The sequence below is a fragment of the Quercus lobata genome, chromosome 10 (assembly GCF_001633185.2).
Source record: "Quercus lobata isolate SW786 chromosome 10, ValleyOak3.0 Primary Assembly, whole genome shotgun sequence".
NCBI lineage: Eukaryota > Viridiplantae > Streptophyta > Magnoliopsida > Fagales > Fagaceae > Quercus > Quercus lobata.
Genome location: NC_044913.1, coordinates 33,502,859 through 33,526,648, shown reverse-complemented (window position 1 = coordinate 33,526,648; position 23,790 = coordinate 33,502,859). Strand labels below are relative to the sequence as shown.

The 23,790-nt window shown below is 35.1% G+C and overlaps 1 protein-coding gene across 2 annotated transcripts; it reads left to right on the top strand.

The window, feature by feature from the left end:
• Positions 1–12,699: 12,699 nt before the first annotated feature.
• On the top strand, positions 12,700–14,690 carry LOC115964180 (protein BASIC PENTACYSTEINE2-like). 2 transcript variants are annotated; one of them, XM_031083536.1, is made up of 2 exons: positions 12,700–13,159; positions 13,251–14,690. In XM_031083536.1, exon 2 carries the CDS (start codon positions 13,484–13,486, stop codon positions 14,342–14,344), a length of 861 nt encoding a protein of 286 aa, XP_030939396.1. In that variant the 5' UTR covers positions 12,700–13,159; positions 13,251–13,483; the 3' UTR covers positions 14,345–14,690. The 2 variants fall into 2 exon arrangements, with proteins under 2 accessions (XP_030939396.1, XP_030939395.1); XM_031083535.1 differs by having other exon boundaries at positions 12,704–13,155.
• Positions 14,691–23,790: the final 9,100 nt, after the last annotated feature.

The window sequence follows — 23,790 nt, the reverse complement described above, 5'->3', positions numbered from 1 at the left end:
TAATTTTTTTTTTTTTTTGCATATTTTGTAAAAAGGAGTTTTTCTTTACTTTTAAAAGAACATTAACTTTTTGAGAAAAGAAAGTTTTGGAAAAAGGCATTTTGTGAGAAAATGTTTTTGATGAAGGAGAAAAAGTTTTGGGAGAATATTATTATTTTTTGAGAGGGAAAGATTTATTTTGAATGAACGAAATTTGAAAAAGAAAATCCTTCACAAAAACGAGTTTTCATATGTATTTTTAAAAGAAGATTTTTTTTTTTTAAATAAAAAAAAAAAACCATTTGTTTAGAGAAAAGAAATGCCAATGTTTTTTTTTTTTTTTTTAAGGAGGAACCCGAAAATTTCATGGCATCATCTATATATATATATATATAACCAAAGCCTCTACTCTCTCCACAATTTTACACGTTAGCATTATTAAAAAAGAAAAAATATATATTTTCAGCTTTAAAAAAAAATAATAAAAAAAAAACTAAAATCCAAAAGCATATTGTGTAACGCTTCAACTTCTCATTCAAGCCCGAAATTTCAGCTAAATTTCTTCCTAATTCTGAAAATCAAACCCTATAACTATTCTCCCCAACTCTAAAAATCAAAAACTCAAAACGCATCTCTTCTCTACTCTACTCCTTCCCCCAAATCACAAAATCTCTTATCTCCCCATCCTCCCACCCCGAGACCAGACAAGCTTCTATGGTTACCAAACCCCAATGGAAAATTCTCCATTAAATCTGCCTACCATCTTGCAACCCAACTCACTGATACGCCAACCACAAACTAATATTAGTTGGAAAAAGCTTTGGAAGCTCGAAGCCACTGAGGATTAAGAGAATTACCTCCTCACTGCTTTGCTCATACCAAAGAGGTATAACTCTGTAAATTTCTGTCTTTGTGTGTGAGCTAGGGTTTTGTTTGGTTTGGGTTTTGAATTTTTTCACCATATTTGTTGAGTTAAGAATTCTGATTTGGTCTTCAATTGAAAATCTATCTGCCCAGTTATTACTTCCTATATAATATTCTCTTTCCAATTCAATTGTTCATGGAATTTTTTTTGTGGTTGTGGGTAATTTGCTTTGGTGTTTTGGGTTGCTGTGTCTGAATGGTTGGCCTTTGGTTTGTCGGCATTAAAAGGGTTTTTTTTTTTTCCTTTTCTTTCTTTTTTTCTTTTAGGTTCTGGCGATTTAAGGTGGAAAATTTATTTTTCCATCTCGGTTTTGAACCAAAATTGGGGTTTGGATAGTTTGGGTTGTTGTCTTTGACTCAATTAATGAAGTAGCTACTGTTGTATGGGAAGTTAGGTATTTAGGTTCCTTTCTACTTTGAAGGCCTTGATTTTGGGATTTTGAATTTGATCTTATTATTGATGATAAATTGATAATGTATGGTTTGTGATAAATACACACACACACACATTAATACTTGATGAATGTCAACTTTGGCGTTAGTTTGCATCTTGCTTCTTTTACAAAAAGGCCATCAATTTTGGTTTGTTTACTTCTGTTTACTTCCTACTACTTAGAATGGTCCTCAGCATGGTAAGGTTGTTTATGCTCACTTGGTAGGGACTTAAACCTATTTGTTGCTTTACATATAAAAGGTGTTTGAGAAAAAGCCAAGCCCAAAGTAGTAGTAGAAGTAAGCGAATTGTTAATACATCTACTGAAGTACCAATTCCTCCCTTTTATCCAGAATACTACATACAATCCTTCTCTCATGCTTCCCTTTTGTCTTCATTGAATATTAGGTACGCAAATGTGATAAAAACTTTTACATCTCTACAGGTTTTCTCATTATCTAATTTAAAAATAAAATCTTACATAAATCTATGCTTCAATAATAACCTTACGTATGTGATAAAAACTTTTACATCCCTACAAGTTTCCTCATTATGTGATTTAAAAAAAAAAAAATAAATTAAAAAAAAAAAACTTACATATATGTCTACTTCAGTAATAACCAGTAACTTATGGAAAATGACATAACTTATGGGAGCATCCAATGCAATTATTTTTCTAACTTTTGAGCAAGTAAGATATTAGAGTTATGTTCATGCTAAAAATCAACAAACAAATTGATATGGTCAGGTCAATTGACAATGGAGGAATATCTTTCTCAAAATAACATTCTTCCTAGACTTAAAGTTATATAATTAATTGAAAACCCTTTTGTACATGGTTAAGTCAGCAAGTTTCCCAATTCAAAGAGATACAAACATGCAGAGCTCACGCTCTAGCTATGCCATTATGTGTTATGTGGAACATGTGTTGTGAAGGAAATAACAGAAGCGACATCCCTTTGTTGTCTTTTATCGAGTTTTTACAACTCTATTTCCCTTTAAATTATCCCAAAAAAAAAAAAAAAAACTCAATTTCCCTTTGATTTGTATTCTTTGAAATGGGAATGTATACATCTTTTAATTTTTCCTCTCTTTTCCTTTTCTAATAAAATTATTTACTTAAAAAAAAAAAAACACTAACTTATAATTTGATACAAAAATTTATTTGCTAAGATGTAGAAAAATGGTAATAATTTGAAATACTTTAAGGGAAGTCTCAAACATCACCACAGGGTAGGGTGTTTCAAAATAATATCAATGGAAGAACCAATGTGGATTCTCTTTAAAAAAATAGAAATAAATTCATATGGTGTGTAATTGAATGGAACTTGCTATTTAAGTGAGTCTCTATTTTAATTTGTTTTAATAGTTGGGAGTTAAATTCAGTTTCGATTTTTATTATTATTATTATTATTTGATGAAAAGGCGGAAATTGTATTACTATCAAAAAGAAAGTATGAAAAGTATAACATGGGATTGATCCAAGCCAACGCAATGGCTTAGGTTCTAGGAAAAAAAATATACAGGGAAATAGATAATGTGAGTATTAGAGATTCGACCAGTAAGCCCCAAAAGCCTAGTGTTAAATTAAAATACCCATAGAAAGCCTTTGGTAGTCGTCTAAGAGTGTTGATTGTTTATTAATGGATTGCCTACAATGTGTTTGATTATAGTTGTCAACAACTCTCACGCTGCTCTATTTCAAAATAAATTCTCTTGAAGCAACCAAAGTTTAGAAGATGGGATTTCTATTGCAAGGAATTGGTGGACGATGGTACTACTATTGATAATGCTTCTTTCTACATTTAGATTGATGTTTCATTCCTCAATATATTTGTCTCTTTCAATATATGTAATCAATGTTGATCTCAAGGTTAGCATTTGTGGTTTTTGGAATAAAATAACTCTAAAAAACCTTTATTTGGTAAATGGTAATTGTAGGTCATCTTGACATTGGTATAATACTTAGATTAAAGGCATTTTTAATGTCTACATTACTATATATGCATTTTTGTTGTGCAGCCTTATCATGGTTTATGAGAGAAATAATGATTGGCTAGCACCCAGTAAAGGCTAATGGGGATCATTTTTTTATATGTACCTTGGTAAAATTATTGATTACACTTACCAAAAAAAAAAAAAATAAAAACCTTAACACCTGAGGCAGAGGAATTAGTACTTTTTCATAGAAACCTGTTGAACTAGCTCTCAATCGGCTTGATTTTCTGTGTAGCTAGAACAAAAATGTTGGTCCAATAAACATGAATACCAAAAAGAAATACAACATTTACGGGAAGTTTGGATTAGTTGAAGTCTCCCATCAAATGATGAAATATTTGTTGTCCATGAATTGATTCTTACCAAAAACTTATTGATTACAGGGCTGCACTCTTATCGCCTATAGCTTCAAACAATTTGATAAATTGGATTTGGTTTGTTATCTATTTATGCTTTTGACAATATTTGATTTATGAAAATTGTGGCTATTTAAGAATTGTAATCTGCTTTTTATAATTTAACATAAAAGCCCAGTTTTAAAATTTTAATGCTTTTGTTCTCATGCTGATTTTGATTGTTTGTGATAATTGTAGTGATTGTAAACACCTTCAGGTAAGTAATTATTTGATAAGTTTATAATCAGATATTTGATAATGTGTAAACCCCAAGGGATACCACAGTCTATTGGGAACCCTTTTGAAGTGAGGTCAGAAATTTGAATCTCCCCTTCCCCTTAGGTCTAAACCTTACTAATTAAAAAAAAAAAAAAAATTGTGACTAAAAATATCCAGTAGAATTTCATTGTGTTTGAAGAATTTGCCTTTTTTATGTAATCTTTACATCTATGAATTCATACTGCAATTATGATTAAGGCTTATTTGAGTTGACTAATGGTTGTTTTGTTATTTTAGGTGTTGAATTTTTTTATGCATGTTGAGGTTGTTCCATTTTGTTAGACATCTCCAGCCAAGAGGCTTTAGGCTTTACTTGAAGACTTGTGTTGTGTTGGTTATCTCTGTTTTTGTTTTGTGTTTTTGTTTAAATTTCTCAGTGAATAAAATTTGTTCTGCACTATTTTCCTACATAAAATCTGCATTTTACATTTAAAATCTACACTTTTTTACAACCAAAATCTGCACTACACTGCACTGTTTCAAACTTTCTACACTGTACTGTTTCTCTTCTATTAATGTTATTAATGTTTCTTAAATGTTGGCTAGAAATTGGATTTTTAGGGTGTGTTTGAATATCACTTATTTTGCTGAAACTAAAAAATTATTGTTAAAAGTACTGTAGATAAAGGTAAAAGTTAGTTGAACTAGTACAGTGGAGTCCATGAATAGTAGAAAAAATAAGCTGAATATTGAAATAATTTTCATTTTTAATCTTTTCCCAAATACACACTTATTGTTTTGCAGATAAGGATTTGGCATTTTGTTATCTAGGTTATTTGGAATTATGGATCTTTCTCTGTGTAGGACTCTTAGTACTACTGCAAGATGAGAACTGTCAAGTATTTACCAGTCTTCTCCTTAATTCTATATTGTTTCTTGTATATTTATTAGTAATATGTTTCTAGAAAGAATTTGAAATTGGAATATGATTGCATATTTAAGTTTCTTGGTTATCTCAAACTTGGTTTTGTGTACAAATTTGATATTTAACTTGTATATATTGTAACAACTTATCAAGTGAACAAGGTGGTGATTCTACAAAGTTTCAAAAAGTTGATGTTGAAAGCAATGTACAACTCACACCAACATCTGTAATCAAGGAAAACGAAATGAGTTGTTCAGTGACTTCTACGAAGCAACAAGGAAGAAGATACAAAGATTAATCTAAAGTTGTTTTTCAATTTATTTGAAATATTGATTAATTAGTTCTTTAAATTTTTGTTTCATACATTTAATTGATAATTGATGGTGTGGAAGCCTAATTTTAATTTTAATTTAAATTTGATTTCTATTTTTCATTACATAATTTAATTTTTCATATCAAGGATAGGAAACTTTGAGACTAAAATCTTAATGTACAATCAAAGATGAAGAGGCAAAATTATTTACATCTTCATACACAATAGATTTCTCGTGCACTGCACAGGTTAATGACTAGTTAGGAATTTATTTTGAAGACCCTTTTGTAAAAACAATATTAATTTTAGGAAAAAGGAAGTGAATTTAAAAAGGAGTTGATAGAAAAATTTCATGGGTTTTTAAAGAAAAAGGGTTTATCTTTTAAAAGAATCCCATGATTTATATGATAAGATTTTAAAGAAAGGGGTTTGTTTTGAAAATATCTTCTTCTTTTTTTCTTTTTTTTCTTTTTCTTTTTTTGTAAAAAAAAAAGGTAATTCCAAAAAAAGAATTGGGAAAATGACTTTTTTTTTTTTTTTTTTAAGTTTCATGGGTTTTTCTTTTTTAAGAAAGAGAAAAGACTAGAATAAAAAGTTCTATGATTTTTATGGTAAAAGGAAACTTACGTTGAAAACATTTTTGTAGGGAAATTTTATTTTGGGCAAAAGAGTTTTAAAAAGGTTTATGGATTTTATTTTTATAAGATTTTGGGTTCTAGAAATCCCATGACTTTTAAGAAAAGAGATATTCCTTTTTAAAAACTTTGCTCATTCAAATGATTACTTTCATCATATTTTTTTTTAAATAAAATGAAAACATTTTTGTTGAAGAAAAGAAGTTTTTTTTTAAAGTATTATTTTTGGATTTTTTTTAAAAGGAAGGGAAAGATACATTTTTAGAAAGAAAAAAAAGAAAAAAAAAAGATTTTGGAAAGGATTTGAAAGAGCATTTTCAAAGAAAAGAGAAGGTTTTTAAAAAGGGAATTTAAAAAAAAGAGGTGTTCTTTTTGAAAACAACCTTTGAAAAGGGGACAAAACTTTCTTTTTGAAAAAAAAAAATCATTTTCTTTTGGAAATGCATGCTAAAGAGATTTGTTTTACCCAAGCTCATTGATTTATGGCAACATTATTAATAAGGAAAGGTAAAGAGCAACAATAGTATATTAGTGCTATGAATTTAAAGACAAGAAAATAAGTGCAAGAAAATTTAAATGACAAGGGAATATATAGTGCTTGAATTTAAATGACAAATAAAGTAAAGAGCTTGAATTTAAATGGAAATAAAAGTAAAGGTTCATTTAAAAGGGTTTTTTTTTTTTTTTTGGAGATCCCTTTTAAATAAGCTTTAATCTATTTCAAGCCTTATGGGTTCTTTGCCAAAAAGAGATGGGAGTTCTAAGCCATCAACCATCCTTAAGACAACATTCTCATATTGGGCTTTAATTAAGGTTTAAAACTCATTTAAAAGGGATAGATGAAAATATTTTTCTTAGGTGATGAGGTAGTAATATATATATATATATATATATATATATGAGAGAGAGAGAGAGAGAGAGAGAGAGAGGACATGGGAAATAAAAGGTGCAATAAACAAAGTGGGAGTGGGGATTAAGCAAAAATTAAATGGGATGACAAAAATGTAAAGGGGATGGGGGAAGAGTATTAAAATAAAATAGCATGTAGCCCGTAAGCATTAACAATTGCGATGATAAGATGTTCATCTTGGTAGATTTGGTTTCCACATTGAGCATTATGAATGGAGGTAACTTGGCACCAACATTTAAAAATCAAATTAGACACATAACACAAAATTAAACTACAATTAAAAATTAATTTGATTCGATTTGAATTCTAAAATTGTACTTCAACTTAATATAATATATATGATTATATTTTTGTCCACTTTCAACAAATTAACAAAATCTTAATCCAAACACACTAAAAACTATTAAAAAAAAAAAGATTCAAAGAAATCTTGGTTTATTTTTTTTTTTTTTTTTTTTTTGTATTTTGAGATATTACTATAAGCTACAGTTTATAAAATGCTTCATCAACATATGAGATTATTGATTTTGTGGTTATTTCAATTTTGATAGTTAAAAACGCAATTTCAATTATTGGGATGGCAAGTTATAGGCTCTTGGTTGTTGGAGTTGTAATGTATAGTGAAGCCAAGAACAAATTCAAATGAAACTTGTGTGTGTTATCATCAAGCTAGCACATTCAATCATCCTTTTACTTGGCATAGGGGACATTATCAAGATTTCGATACCATGGTTCAACCTCTTGCTAAGCTAATGCCCATAATTTGCCTACGTAACTTTTACTATTTGGAAGCTAAAAGATAGTTTCCAGTATTACACACCATCAAAATTTAATAGGAAGCAAGTTCTATACAAAACCATTGATCTCCACTTATTAGGTTGCATTATCAGCTTTTGTTTCAGGGTATTGCTGGGCCTAATGGATTCAATCATTTCTTTTTAATCTTAAGACTCTTCGGTGCGGTGGGTTTCATTTAGCTCAATTGGTAAAATCTGTGATGGTTGAATAAGAGATCTAGGATTCATTCTTCACCTAAATGAAAAAGTGATTGGTGTTTTGGTCTGATGATACTGAACACAATCATCAGAAGTTGATGTTATAGGTTGAAACTCTATAAAAAAAATAAACTCATCGGTGTCATACCTTGATTAATTACTGAAATATGTTTCAATATTTTTTTTAACAAATTCATTATTAGAATCTAAGTTATAGTGTTGCATGAGAGCTGTACAATGGTTATTAATCCACCAAATGCGTTTAATAATTATTTGTGCCTTCCACAAAAATTAGAACTTAACATGTCTGATAATTATTATTATTATTATTTTCATGTTGATAATTTTTAAAAATAAATTTTTAACAAAAAGAATAAAATTTACATCCAAAATACAAATAGAAAAAAGAAAAAAGCAATATGAATCAAACATCTCTAACAACAAAATTTCATGTAAACAGCCAAAAATTGTTCTATTATTCTTTGTCCATCGTGAACCTCATGTGGCTATAATAATAATGATAGAAATAAATTACAGTAAATTATTCCATAGGGTTTTATCCATTTGAACTTTTCATCTATTTAAATGATATCCACATGAAAAACCATGGTTACATCAGATAAATATAGAATCGCCCTTGTTAAGACACATGTTAATGATTCTCAAAGCACCAAAATACAGCAATGCCGCAAGAAAATGTCTTTAAAAGAATCACAATTGTGCATGGATTCTGACATTTCTACTTTATTTTCGAACCAAATGTTATTACCATATCTAATTCATATTTTTGCAAAATACACATATGGCATAGCATCAACCCTATGCATATTGGATCCCCATCCAAAAAGCTAAAGAGTTACCTACATAGATACGTGCACTTTTTTTTTATTATAAAAAAGTCTTCTAATGGACTCTAGTTTGTGTGCCTATGTGTGTTTGTAGAAGTGGGATCTACGATACATAACTTAAACCATTTTGGCTTGCTTGGAGTAACCTAAAAAGTCTCATTCACGGCATGTTATAGCTCTTAAGAGAACTGAAAGTAAAATTTTTTCTTTTTTTGGCGAGTTATGCAGTACAGGAAGTCCAAGAAGAAGGCAACGTCATCGGGTTAACGACAAGAACTGATCATTGAGATTGGAATCTTCTTGGAGGTGCCAATGAAGCGGTAATGTATGAGAATGTGAAGCAAGGAAGAGTGGGATTGAACATTGTGTTTGAACCCGGGCTTGCTCTCAGAAATCCAAAAGGAGGAGGAGGGGGCGGTGTGTGGATCTAGTTGGTAGAGGTTAAGAGAGAAGAAGGAGGAGACATGGGATGATGATATGGAATTAGGAGGAGGAGATGAGGTTTTACTTTTAAAGTCTTTCTCATTGGACTCCTAAGTTTTGGTAGTGGCATTAGAAGAGCTCTAGAGTCTACTGAGTTCACCAATAAAAGTGTGCAGATGGAATGATCTTGCTTAGGCCAATGAGCATTATTATTGTGGTTTTCTTGGCTTCCATGTTAAATTTTAATGCATCATTTATTTTGGCACAAAAATTAGAAAATTTAGATAAGATACATGGCACAAAATTGGACTCCAATATATAATCTAATTAATTTTTTTTTTTTAAAGTTTTGGCTAGGACAAATGGCACAAAATTGAGAATCCAATTGAAATCTAATTGGATTTTCTCTCAGTTTTACCTATTAATATATATATATATATATATATAGATGGGTAACAATAAAGTAAAGGGAATGGGGAGAAGAGCATTAAAATAAAGGGGTAACAATATACAAAATAAGTAGATGAACAAAATGTAGAGAGTTCCTAGATGCCTAGAAGAGATGAGATTTCTTCCCCTAAGAATACTTCTCATACTAGGTCTAGGTGATGTTTCAATACCTATCTAGGAACATAACAACAATATCACAATCAACAACAAATAATATAAGCATAAAGAAAAAGAGAGATAGATATACACAATCACAACAACAAAATGCTAAGAATTTAAAGCAATAAAGGAAAGAGACAACAAGCAAATAAATGGAATTTCGTATATATAAGATGGATGATGTTTACATAGGAAGAAAAAAAGAGGAATAGGATGGGTATAGTTATTAAGAAACTATCCCATCCCTACACCTTACCTACAAAGATTACAATAAAGATGAGAGAGGCTAAATTTTTGTGATGGGTTTCCTAAAGAGAGGAGAGAGAAATTTTTTTAGAATTTTCTAGGCTTTTTCCAGATTTTTCTAGTAGTTTTCTATTTTTCTCCCAAAAACTCTATTATTTTTTTACAAAAAATGGGGGATATTTATAAGGGAGCCTAAAAAATGGGAGGCTATGTGATGGTGTACAAAAAATTATCACATAGCTGTCCAACACCATCACCTTGGGCAGTTATGTGATGGTGCTCTGGTACACCATCACATAGCCTCCTAATTTGACACCTTAGCTGGCTATTTCGTCTTTTTCCCATATACTAGTCCGATCTTCGTGCAACTGTTTAGAGGACTTTCCTAGCATTTTCTTCTTCAAAATTTATATCCTGGAAAGTTTTGGATGTCTAGTTCCATAAGTTCCGACTTTGCGAGATTTGGAGCTACGAACATCAAGATATCGTGTCAGGAAGGTAGGTAACGCTATGCAGGAAATTCTACGACGTTTTTCCTTGAAAAATTTATTTCTTCCAATCTGTGGCAAATATCATTAAGTCCTTTTTGTAAGAGGTGTTCGAGACCCCATACTTCAAGCTAGTTCAATCGAATTGCTCCAACTTTTGCCTAATCAGTACAGTTTTTTGCATGAAGTTGGTTTAAAAACAATTTGTTTAACTTGGAAAAAAAAAAGAGTGAAATTTTAATTAGGGTTTTGGTTTTATTATTGATATCTCATCTGTTTTAACTCTAATTTTAATATGTGAACTATCGTTTCAAAGGGAAAAATATGACCTACGAGATGGTCCAAAATTCAACTCAATCGGACTATTGGATTAAAAAGTCAACTTTTTTACCATACCTAATTAGGGGTTTTGGTCTTAATTGCTATTAGAGGGATTTGAATGTTGTGACCCTTCGATCCACCATCCAATCATGTTGCATTTATTTGTTACCCTTTTTGGCTTTGAAATTTACAATTTGCACCTTTTTTGATTTTTTTTTTTCTTCTAATTTTGGCATTTGTTTTGATGCATGAATTGAGTCTGGACAAAATACAGTATTGTTAGAGGGAAAATGGAGAAATGAGTGTTCCCTTCTACCTATTCCATTTCATCTCATTTAAACTCTCAAACAAGGAATAATTTTTTCATTCCCTCTATGAAATCTCTCAAACAAGGAAATTGAATGAATATTCCGAATGATTCTTTTCATTCTATTTCTTTCCCTCCTTCATTCCATTTCATAATACAAAAGATGACTTTTAAAAGCACACAATTATTTTTCGATCAAACACTTTATAGCAACTAGCATATGTGTCCAATTGTGATTGTATTATATTACTTACACATGGGCTCATCACTAGTACTTGATGAAAATTAATCTAATTATCACTTAACACGTGTTTAAGTTGTGGTAAATTGTGTAACAAAGTTTGTATCTTTAAAATTTTTGTAGAAGTAAATATAGCTCTATAATGAGAAGAGAAATTTGAATCTTGAATGTCATGAAAACACTAACAGATAACAAAAAGTTGAATTAAAAAGACTTTTTTGGTGGCATGGGAGAAAATGGAGATTGTCATAAGAATTTAGAAGCTAAATATCAAACATGTATAAATTATTATAAATTAATGGGTAAATTTCACTAACTTACCTTAATGATTGGGCTGATACCAACCAGGTCCAAGACATTTTCAAAATTAATAATTTTAGTTCTTAAACTTAAACAGTTTTTAATGCCGTTAGAGCACTAGTATTAGCTATGCTATTCCAAATGTCATTTTAACACATCAAAATCTACCTTTTCCATTTTAACATAGCATTTAACATTACATCATACATAAGATCTTCTATTCTTCCCTTCAACACATTAAAACAATATATACAACACATCAAAATAACCTTAAAAAAAACTCCTATAATGTAAAAATAAATAAATATGAAACCCATATATTATTCATAACCCACCATTGCCACCACCACCCATGGCACACCACACCATAACTCACCACCACCAACCACCATTCAAAATCAACCAACCACCATCAAAATCAGCTCACTGCTACCCATCAAAACAACCCAAAAAAATCACCACAACCACCATAAGAGAGATCAGAGGCGTGGTGAGGTTGACTTGGCTTGGTAATATTAGAGGCGGGTCGAGAGAGACTTGGTGAGATTGTAGTGGGCGACATGAAGTGAGTTGCTTGGCGAGCGGCAGCTTAGCGAGATCTTTGAGTTGAAAGCGGCTTGGTGAGTTCATTGATAGGCGGAGGTCGGCTAGGCTGAGTGTGAGTTTATGGGAGAAGAAGAGAGTGAGAGAAGTTGAAAGGTGAGGAGAGGCAAACAGGAGAGAGAAAGAGATATGCACGAGGAGAGAGAAAAATTGAAATAAGATAAAGAAAAAATATCTACAATTCTTGTTGCATCGTTCTATAAGTAGAATTGCTCATTTATGCCAAATTCTTTAGCATTTGAAATATGTGATGTTGTTAGTTTTTTAGTGTTTGGTGTGCTAAATGAGAAATGATTAAATACCCTAAAATGAGAAATGTAGGCCTAGTTTAGTAACAGTGTTTAAATAATGAAAATTGTTGTTTAAATATCATAACACATATTTCTACACATTTTCACCCAACATGTATTTTTACAAAATTTTAACAACTTTACCATAAATCTCTTTCTAAAAGGGCACGTGAATACTAAAAACTATTGTTTTGAGTTATGTTACCAAATAGGCCCTTAGCATTTAGCACAGCCGATACTAGAGCTCTTATTTATTTTTAGTTTCTCTCTCTCAGACATTTCTTCTCTCTCGTCCCTGTCTTCTCTCTCTGACTCTCTAGTCCCTCTCTCACTCTCAGACCTCTCTTACCGTCTCTCTCGTCAGACATCTCTCTTACTGTTTCTCTCGTCAGACCTCTCTTCTCTCTTACTCTATCGTGGTCCTTGCGGCAGCGCTGTGGTTTGGGTAAGTGGTGGTTCGTGGGTTTTGGTGTGGATCGGTGTCGGAGGGTTTGGGTTTTCTCTCTCGTGGTGTGGGTTACGTTTCGATCGGCGGTGGTGGGTTTTCTGTGGGGGTGGTTGGTGGTGGATGGTCACAAAGCCACAGAGAGGAGCAAATATTTTTTCTTGCTGAGGTCTGTGAATTTGGGGTTTTGGAGGTTTTGATTGATTGGGTTTGGTTTTGGATTAGGATTTTGAGTTGAGAGGCTGATTTTTTTGTCTGTGATTTGGGTTTAAATCTTCAAATGACAAGCATTTTTTTTTTCCTGTCAAGTAAGTAAGTCTCATCTTTCACTCTTTAAAACAAATAAATATCAATTACTATTTGCAGTATCTAATTTTTCATTTTCTGTGTTCACTTTCTTCAGAGATCTGAGTTCCCAAAGAACTTTTTGACCCAGATGATGTTGTTGCTCAATTCATGTGGGTATTCACTAATTTAGCAAGTCTTGCCATTGTGAGCTTTGACGACTGTATTTCCAACTGGGTTTTTTGTTTCTTAGGCTAAAGCCCCTGCCACGGATTTAGAAAAAATAAGTAAAGATTGTAGTTTTATCTTTTGGGCATTTTCTACTTTGAATAATATTTGGTCCCAAACCCAATGGATGGGGATAATAGTTTGAATATGCGTAACTGGGGTTACTATGAACCGACAACATCCCTTAAAGGCCATCTGGGTCTTCAACTTATGTCGTCCATACCCGAAAAACCACTTATAGGAGGCCGCAATGCTGCTGTAATGGCCGGTGGTAATAATGGAGCTTTTCACCATAGGGATATTGGGGTTTCACATTCCACATTCCCCATGGACTACATGAGGGATGCTTGGATTAATCAGAGAGAGAAATTTATTAACGTGTTACCCACACCAAGCCCAAATTATTCTGTTTTGCCAGAGACATCCTCTGCTCATCATATGCAGATGGTTCAACAACCACCTGATTTGTCCAACGATGAAAGGATTATAAGTACAGAAGAGACGGTTGTTGAGAAGGAAAATGGACCTATTAAGAAAAGGCAGGGAGCGAAACCCCCGAAATCCCCCAAAGAGAAGAAGGCTAAGAGAGCCCCGCGTGCAACAAAGGCCGAGAGTAGTCCTTCTGCCCCACGTGCGAGGTCAGCAGCGAAGAAAACTACAGAGATTGTAATAAATGGGATTGACATGGATATATCAGGCATTCCTATCCCAGTTTGCTCGTGTACTGGGACACCTCAGCAGTGTTATCGATGGGGCTCTGGTGGGTGGCAATCTGCGTGTTGTACTACTAATATGTCAATCTACCCCTTGCCAATGAGTACTAAAAGGCGTGGAGCAAGGATTGCAGGGAGAAAGATGAGTATAGGAGCGTTTAAGAAAGTTTTGGAGAAACTTGCAGCTGAAGGTTATGACTTCTCTAATCAGATTGATTTGAGGACCCACTGGGCCAAACATGGAACAAATAAGTTTGTCACCATCAGGTAGGTGTATTATGTCGAACTTTTATTAGACCATACATTGCATTCAGCATGTAACCTTGTATATATGTATGTGGCCTAAAGCTGAGGCTTCTGAGATAGTTTGTAGTTGATAAAAATCTTCTGTTATGTAACATGGTTTTTTATTTTTCCTTTGGGCTCTCCTGTTATGTTATTCTATCCTCCTTTCCTTGTGTTTTAGAAACATCAATTTTACTGAATTCCCATAAGGTTGCAACCAGAAATCTTTCAGATTCTTGCAGCGAAGTGAACTTCCTGACCTTAATGTGGCGTTCTGCGCACGTACCTCTGTTGCTTGGCATCTGTACTTAATCCCATTGAATTCAATATCACTAATTTCTTGCTTTGTTTTTCTCTAAAATATATTCTTACTTATGTTCTTCTGGACTTACTTCTTTTGCTTAATATTAGTACTTCATGTACTTAAATTTGAGTGTCACAATTTTATGTCTTGAAATCTTTTTTTTGATAAGTAATAAGAGTATTATCAATCAAACTGATAAACAGAAGAAAGCAAATACAAGGTGTTCATGATGGTGAACACAAGGAAATGCAACAAACAAACAAACAGCAACAAACAACAAGAAAAAACTTAAAGTGCAATACTAAGAGAAGAAATAAACTCCAAGATAGTGGAACAATTCGAGAAGCCCCAACACCTAGACCAATCAAATAAAGTCTTTTGACATAGAGCTTGTAATTGAACCAAGGATTTCTCGGTATCCTCAAAAGAGCGCCGATTGACAGGAACCATATTCCAAATGTATGAATTAAATTTTCCTAGCCAAAAGCTCCAACAATACACCAAGCTTTCCACAGAGCCTGACATGACCCATTGAGTCCCAAAGATCTGAAACATATAAACCCACAGAGAGTGAGCTATAGGACAGTGGAGGAGAGGATGATCCACAGTTTCCTCATTCTGATGACACATACAACACCGATTCACCAAAATGCGCCCCTTAAGTATAAGATTATCCAATGTAAGGATCTGCCCATGAACTGCTGTCCACACAAAAAAAGCCACCCTCTTAGGGATCTTAGCTTTCCAAACACCCTTTCACGAAAAAATGGAGGCAGCTGCACCCCTAATGATATTATAATAGGACTGGGTATCAAACTTGCCATTCCCTTTGAGACACCAATGAGAAGTGTCTCTCCCGCCACCCCTAGGGATCCGAGGTTGAATGAACTCAAGGAAAGAGTAGGTAGCCTCTAATTCCCTTTCATGAAAATCCCTATGAAGTCTCAAATTCCAAATTCTAACATTACCACCCTCCTGGTAGCATAAAACATCCGAGATGCAAGCTTCCTTGTCATTAGAACACACATACAACTGAGGATAGAGCCTTTTTAGTGAGTTATCTCCAACCCACTTATCATGCCAGAAAAGAATACGAGTGCCATCACCCACCACTAAGGCCACATGGTTGGAGAAACTCTCCCAACCATCATGAATACCGCGCCACAAACCACATCTGTGTGCCCTTCTACATATTTTAGTAGTCCACCCCCCTTGACCCTCTCCATATTTAGTTGTAATAACCCTCCTCCAAAGATGAGTTCCTTCTCGACCAAATCTCTATAACCATTTCCCTAACAAGGCTTTATTAAAATGTACTAACTTCTTGATCCCCAATCCTCCTATCTCTATCGGTAAACACATCTTCTCCCAAGCCACCAAAGAATATTTGAAACACTCCTCTGAAGTTCCCTATAAAAAATTTCTTTGAATCCGCTCCAATCTATCAGCCACAGCTACAGGGATGACAAATAATGATAGATAGTACGTAGGAAGGCTAGAAAGAGTACTCTTCACCACGGTAAGTCTCCGCCCCCCCCTTCGATAAATAAAGATGCTTCCAACTAGAGAGTTTCTTCACCATCCTCTCCAAAATAGGATTCCACATAGATGCTGTTTTGTATGGGGTTCCCAATGGCATTCCCAAGTATTTCATAGGCAGACTACCCCCCCTACAACAAAGTATGGTAGCCAAAGCATCTAAATTTCCAACCTTCCCAACTGGAACAATCTCACTCTTCCCCACATTAACTTTCAAACCAGTAAATGCTTGGAAGCAAGTCAAAGCCAGCCTAATGGACGACAACTGATCTCTAGAAGCATCACAAAACAATATGGTATCATTTGCAAATAGCAAGTGTGAATTGTGTACCCCTGTAGAGTTAGTTGGCCCCGCATGAAAACCACGAAGCAGACCACAATCCTCAGTTTTCTTCAAAATCCTACTTTGTACTTCCATAATAAGAAGGAAAAGAAGAGGGGACAACGGATCACCTTGTCTCAACCCACGAGAGCTTCCAAAAAAGCCTACCGGAGAACCATTCACAATAATAGAGAAGCAAACAGTACTTATACAAGCCTTAATCCACCCCCTCCATTTCACCCCAAAACCCATCCTATCCAACAGATAGAACAATGCATCCCAATTCACATGGTCATAGGCTTTCTCAATGTCCAATTTGCAAACCACCCTGGGAACATGGCTCTTCAATTTGCTGTCTAGGCACTCATTAGCAATAAGCATTGAATCCAAAATTTGTCTCCCACCATTGAAAGCATTTTGGGACTCAGAGATGAGACTATCTAGCACCACCCTCAATCTATTGCCAACACCTTAGACAGCAGCTTGTACACACTCCTGACCAAACTAATAGGCCGAAAATCCTTAACATCGATAGCATTATTTTTCTTAGGGATTAGAGTGAGAAACGAGGCATTTAAAGACCGTTCAAACACTGAATACCTGTGAAAGTGCTCAAAAACAGCCATGACATCCACCTCCACCACATTCCAACATTTTTGAAAAAAAGCCATGGTGAAGCCATCTGGACCAGGAGCTTCATCCCCCTCCCTCTCCATCAAAACCTGGGTCACCTCTTCTTTAGAGAACTCCCTTTCCAAGGACATCCTTTCATCCTCTCCAATGCAAGCAAAATCCAGTCCATCCATAGTTGGATGCCATGAATGTCTCTGTGTAGAGGTTTTGATAGAACTGAACCACCTGAGCTTGTACAGAAGACCCATCCTCATATAAGGCACCATCTACCTCGATGCTTCTAATGTGATTAGCTCTTCTATGAGAGTTCGCTAATCTATGAAAGAACCGAGTGTTGTTATCTCCCTCCTTCACATACAGAGCACGAGACTTTTGTCTCCAAAAAGTCTCTTCTAAAGCGGCTACAGCTGCAATATCACCTTTAACCTGAGTTTGGTGGGATTTTTCCTCATTTGAGAGGCCTAATAGTTCTTCCTTAGCATCTAGACCCAATAATTCAGACAACAAACACTTCTTCCTAAATGCCAAATCTCCAAATTCCTCCTTATTCCACTTCTTAAGGTCTTCTTTAAGAGACTTTAATTTTTGAGCTAGAACGAAACTTGGGGAGCCCATAAAGCTATACCCCTCCCACCATTGTTTAACTCTCTCGACAAAACCCTCAACTTTGAGCCACATATTCTCAAACTTAAAAGCACAGCGCCCCCTACCCACTCCTCCAGCTTCCACCAAAAGTGGATAATGATTAGAAATGACACGAGGGAGCACCCTTTGAGACACATTCCCGAAATGATCTACCCAATCCACAGAAACTAGAGTCTTGTCAATATAGGACATAGCTTGTGACTCAGCATCTCTAAACCAGGTGAAAGCAGCCCTATCCAATGGTAAATCCACTGGATAATTGCTCTCAATAAAGTCCGAGAATGCAAACATGGCTGGGCTAAAAGACTCACAACCAAGCCTCTCACATGGGTATCTAATAATATTAAAATCACCAAATAAATTCAAGCTGTGTTCCACCTGACTCGTACCCTGGACAGCTCCTCCCACAAAGCAGCCCTATTATGATCAGCATTAGGACCATATAGACAGTGTAGACCCATTCAAAACCGTCCAAAACTCCCCTAAGAAGAATACTAACAGAAAACTGACCAATAGAAACATCAATTTTCTCGACCACCCGTTTATCCTAGATTAGCAAAACCCCCCCAGATGTTTGAACCGCGTCCATAATAGCCCAATCAATGAAGGGACTACCCCATAAGCTCCGCACAAGAGCAGAATTTAAAGAAGTAAGTTTAGTTTCCTGCAAACATACAACATCACATCTCCATTCCTTCAACAGATTCTTACAAACCTCCCTCTTTTGGGGGTTATTTAACCCCCTAACATTCCAAGAAAGAAGTCTTAAGGACATTGATAACTACCAAGAGCCACTAAACTAGATGACGAACCTCTGTTTCGAGAGTAAGTCCTTTCATAATTTACTGAAGAAAATAGACCCCGCAATTCCCTAAGAGCTTTTTGTCCACAGCTTTAACAGGTTGCCGAAAACAACCATCTTGGACTACTACAAGACACTCCTGCTCTAATAAACGAAATAAAGCCACACACTGAGCTTCATGTCTTACAATAGGAAAGCCCACCATTTTGTAGAAGCTCTTCATCATTGTAGACACCCATTTCGAGTGTTCCACCTTTGATGCAACAATCTCACCTTCCTCAGCCACCCTAGGGACCTAACAAGACAACGGAACACACTCTAGTGGACTGCTGTTGTTCTCCCCATTACCCAAAACTCTGATGTCAGCCCCACTAAGCCCCTCGACTCACAAATGTGCAAAACGTCTGCATACGCAGCTACCGACGCTGTCATACCTGTTTGGGAGTCACACCCCTCAATGTCACTTAAGCTTTGAACCTCCCTAAATACTTCCTCCACCTCCTCAGACCAAGGGTCCCCCTCCCTATCCAAATGGTTCAGTGGAGAGAACTGATTGGACACCTTCCATTGATGCCGATGGAGAGGATTCCCACTTACAGAAATGATGTTTGGCGACAGCACCACTGGGTGTGGAGCTATCTCCATTCCTTCGAGCTGCCCAGGATTGATTAAGTCCACCTTGTGCCTTGGGTCTTCCCCAATCTGCCTCACAACCACCTGATCAGAATGGGAAGCCATCGAGATAGGGGTGAGGACCTCCGTGACAGGGCAAGAAAGGCTTTTAGCCCTCATCAGAGCCTCAGGAACCACCGTCGGAGCCTTCAGAACCACCATTGGCTCCCCCGTCGCTACCCCGGGTTTCGTCGAGGTCCTGCCTGACCCACTCATGCCCTGATCACAAACCAAGAACTCATTCAACCCATTTGGATCAGAGGTATAAACAACCTCTAAATGGGTTTTAACAATCGGGAAAACTAAATGGGCTAGGGCTTGGGCTTGGACATGGGCTTGGGCTTGGTTCTGAGAAACCCCAGGCCCCACTACCGTAGGCCATTGTGACTTCACTTGATTCGTCCATGAGACAACCCTTTTACCTTCTGGTTTCCCACTTTTAATGGACTTATGAGAGTATTGTGGGTTCATCCAAGAAACCACTCTTTTACGCCCTTCAGGTACACAGACACCTTCAGCGACAAAATGTTAGTAGTCAACTTAAACATGAAATCATGCTTGGGTCTGCCATTTTTATTAGAAACTGTAACCACAGTTTCACCCTTGAACACATTATGTCCCAAAATAGCACTAGAATTTTCAAATTTCCTTAACTTCCGCTGGTTGCCAGTTTTGAAAAATTTCATCCCATCATGTCAACCGCCAACTGTTGGACCACCACCAGCAGCTCCAACGGAAGTCCTCCCATCCACCCAAGCAGTGTTAGAACCTGATAGGAAACTATCTAATTCTTTTGAAAACAAACACCACTCAGCCCGGTTTGAACTCTCAGGAACAATAACACAACCACGTCGAGCTCCACCAAAAAACACAGCTATGTCTGCAAAAATACCAGCCTTATTTGACCTTCCCCGGAATTCAAAAAACTTATTGTTTTCTCTATATCGTTTGTACAACAAATCCTTTCCTGGAACCCAATCACGAATATCGGCAAAACAAGAGAGAATCCATTTCAAACCCTTATGACTCAGCCAAACGGAACTTTTAATATTCCGACGACTTTCGTGTATGGCATAAGAATCAGCCCGCCCGCCGTCAAAAGAGAATGAAAAGGTTTTGGAATCAATGCGAAAAGAACCTTTTCTGCCCCCCCTGACCTGAGGAGAAGGTTTGGGAGCTTAGTTGGGGAGAGGCACATTGTTAGGAAGAGGTGTGGGTGAAAAGGTAGTGGTTGGTGTAGGCACTAAAGTTGGTTGCAATGGCAGGACAGAGGAAGATGGGGTGGACAGTGAAGAAGTAAGAGGTGACATATAGGGTGGTATGGCAAAAAACCAAAAGGTGATGGGAATGGTAAAGGAAAGAATCCAGGGAATTGAGGAGGTGACTGGTTGTGAGGCAGTGGTAGAGAGGGGAGCAAAGGATGATGGCTGTGTGGTAGGGGGGGGGGGGGGGGGGGGGGGCTGCGTGTGAGCCAAATTTTAATAATGTCTGGAACAAAATGCCTTGAAATCTTTTCCCCCATTTATCCAACTCAATTGTCTTAGGTGTTATTTTTATCTTACAGGTTGAAACTTAGCTGCTGTATGATAATATATCAATTAAAAAACCTAAATGAAAAATTTCGGAGAAGTTATGTGTGTGTGTGTGTGTGTGTGTGTATCTCTTAAATTAAATTTAAACTTGTTCGATTTTCAATGATGATTGACACTTGATGTAAGCAAATCTGGTTGTCAGTTTCATTGTCCTTTTGGGGTTTGAGATCAAAGAGTGTTTGGATTAGCTCTGTTGGTTTCATTGTCAATAAAATTAATAATGGATTGTCAATAAAATTAATAATGGATTCAGTGATTGAGTTATAATGGCATGAGAGAAACTTTCCTGACCATAACTTTTTCCCAGTACATTACTAAGCAGGCCAACCATAGGGCCAAGGGACTCTGTTTAAATTTATAAAAGTTTGTGGTCTTCTGCATGGTTATAATTGTAGTATTGAATATTTTGTAAATTTAAATAGATTAAGATTTGAATTAATGTATATCATTGGTCTAGATGCGTGTTTATCGAGGAGCATAATTAGTTACCAATGTAACTGATTTCACATAGTTTTAGATACAAAAGTAACATAGTAGAATCTGGTATCTATAATCTATGCAGCTAGTTAAGATGTTTAGCCATTATATTCTACCTTCCATAAAATTTGGTGGCTTAGTACCTTACTTTTAGAGAATTTTGGAAGTGGGACTGGGAGTAATGAGAGATTGAAAATAGTTAAGGTAATTAATATATATTGTCAAACTTCAAATGTAATAGATGTGTCTAATTATTGTTTGGAGCAATAACCACAAAAGAAAAGCTTTTACATGGACTTCATAATGGGGTCATTTGTTGCTCTTTTTTCTTTTTTCTTTATTTATTTATTTATTTATTTTTTTATAATTTTTTTAAGGATTTCATTTTTTTTTTTTTTTTTTGGTGGATAAATTCAATAGTTATAATGGGGGAGAAGGGATTTGAACCCTAGACATCTCAGTTGGAAATACTAGGAAATGCTAGTTGGACTACAAGACTCTTGGCAATGGGGACATTTTTTGTTCTATGGGTGAACTGAACAAATTTTATTTTGGTGTATTGCTTATTTTATTTTATTTTTTTGATAGGTAATCAAAGTTTTATTAAATAAAGTGCACATTGTGTTTACGATGGTGAACACTTGGTGCTTAAAAAAATTACAAGTAACAAGAAGAGAAATTGATAGAAAAAAAAAATCAGAAATGGAAATACAATGTGTAATACCCCTTACTTTAGACCATCGAAACAAAGTCCTAACTAGTATAGACTTCAAAAGAATCTACAGGTCCATATCTTTAAAAATACAAGTATTACATTCCTGCTAGATTAACCATAGTAGACAAGTTGGAACTATATTCCGAACATTTGATGAATGTTTTCCAAATCAATTCCTCCATTGGATCCCAAACATCAAAAAGACTTCACACCATACCATAGGGCATGAGCATACTTACAATGGAGCAGAAGGTGATTTACAATTTCCCCCCAACATAACAACACAAGAAACAACAATTAACCATGGATTGACCTCTTTTAACAAGATTATCAATGGTAAGAATAGCATCCCAAGTTGCTGTCCATAAGAGGAAAGACATCCTTTTAGGCCTTTAAACCCCATATGCTCCTCCAAGGGAAAGCTCGAAGGGAGGGCTAGACAAAACATAAAAAATTATAGTATAGTAAGAGCGGACATCAAAAACACCGGACCGAGTCAACTTCCAAGATAAGTGATCATCCCCCTCCCCCCTAGGCATATTAGAATAAAGATGCTAAAAAAGAGAACATATGCCCCCCAATTCCCAATCATGAAAAGCTTGGCGGAGTTGTAAATTTTTTTTAATAAGTTTTATTGTTATCAAAAAAGGGACACCCTTGTAGGAGTGTATAGGGTCAATAAATCAAGAACAAAAATTACTAAAAACAAGAAAATCAAGAAAAGAAGAGAATAATTTGTTTTGCAAAGTAGACAACTAATCCAATAAAGTTCTAAAGAAAAATAACTTTAGGTCTGGTATGAAACTCTCATTGTCTTCAAAACACCTACTATTTCTTTCCCTCCAAAGACACTACATTAAACATTGGGGAGCAATTATCCATATATGACCATGTCCATGATGACCAAACCAGCCTTGCTAGCAAGCTAGGAGCCCCACAACTGATTTTGGCATAACCCAATTTACTCCAAATAAACCCAAAACCATAGATCTCAAACCCATAGCAATTAGACAATGAAGGAAAAGATGGTCAACCGATTCACCATTACACGCACATATAACACCAATCCAATATCCAAACCTTCCATTTTCGTAAATTGTCAAATGTCAGAAATTTCCCCAAGCAACAGTCTAGACATATAAAGCCACTCAAGAAGGGATTTTCTGCTTCCAAATGCTTTTCCAAGGGAAACAAGAATCATTAGTGCCAACTAGAAGATTGAAATAATCATTAACCATAAACCCATTATTTCTATCTAGTTTCTCATTTTATCCTCCCCAATCCCCTTTATAGAAGAACCATATATGGTATCCATGAAGCTCAACACAGCCTACAATTCCCAATCATGAACACCCCCAAAGAAACTTTTTTTGATGGGTAATAAAAGTTTTATTAATAGCGAAAGTGCAATGGGTTTATGATTGTAAACTCACAACAATGAAAAGAATACAATCAAATCAAATGGAAAATCTAACAAAAATAATGAAAAGAATACAATCAAATCAAATGGAAAATCTAACAAAAATAATGAAATCAAACAAGGAAATAAAATGTGAGACTCCAAAATTCCAAATACAAGACCACTCAAATAAAGTCCTAGCTAGCAAAGTCTTCAACAAATCAATAGGTCTCTCAATGTCCTCAAATGTTCGGGCATTGCGTTCCTTCCATACTAAACCACATAAGACACATCGGTACCATATTCCAAACATTTGAAGAATAATTTCCCAA

Bases quoted from the DNA above. Each gene is read 5' to 3' on its own strand.
- LOC115964180 (XM_031083536.1), top strand. From the start codon at position 13,484: ATGGATGGGGATAATAGTTTGAATATGCGTAACTGGGGTTACTATGAA.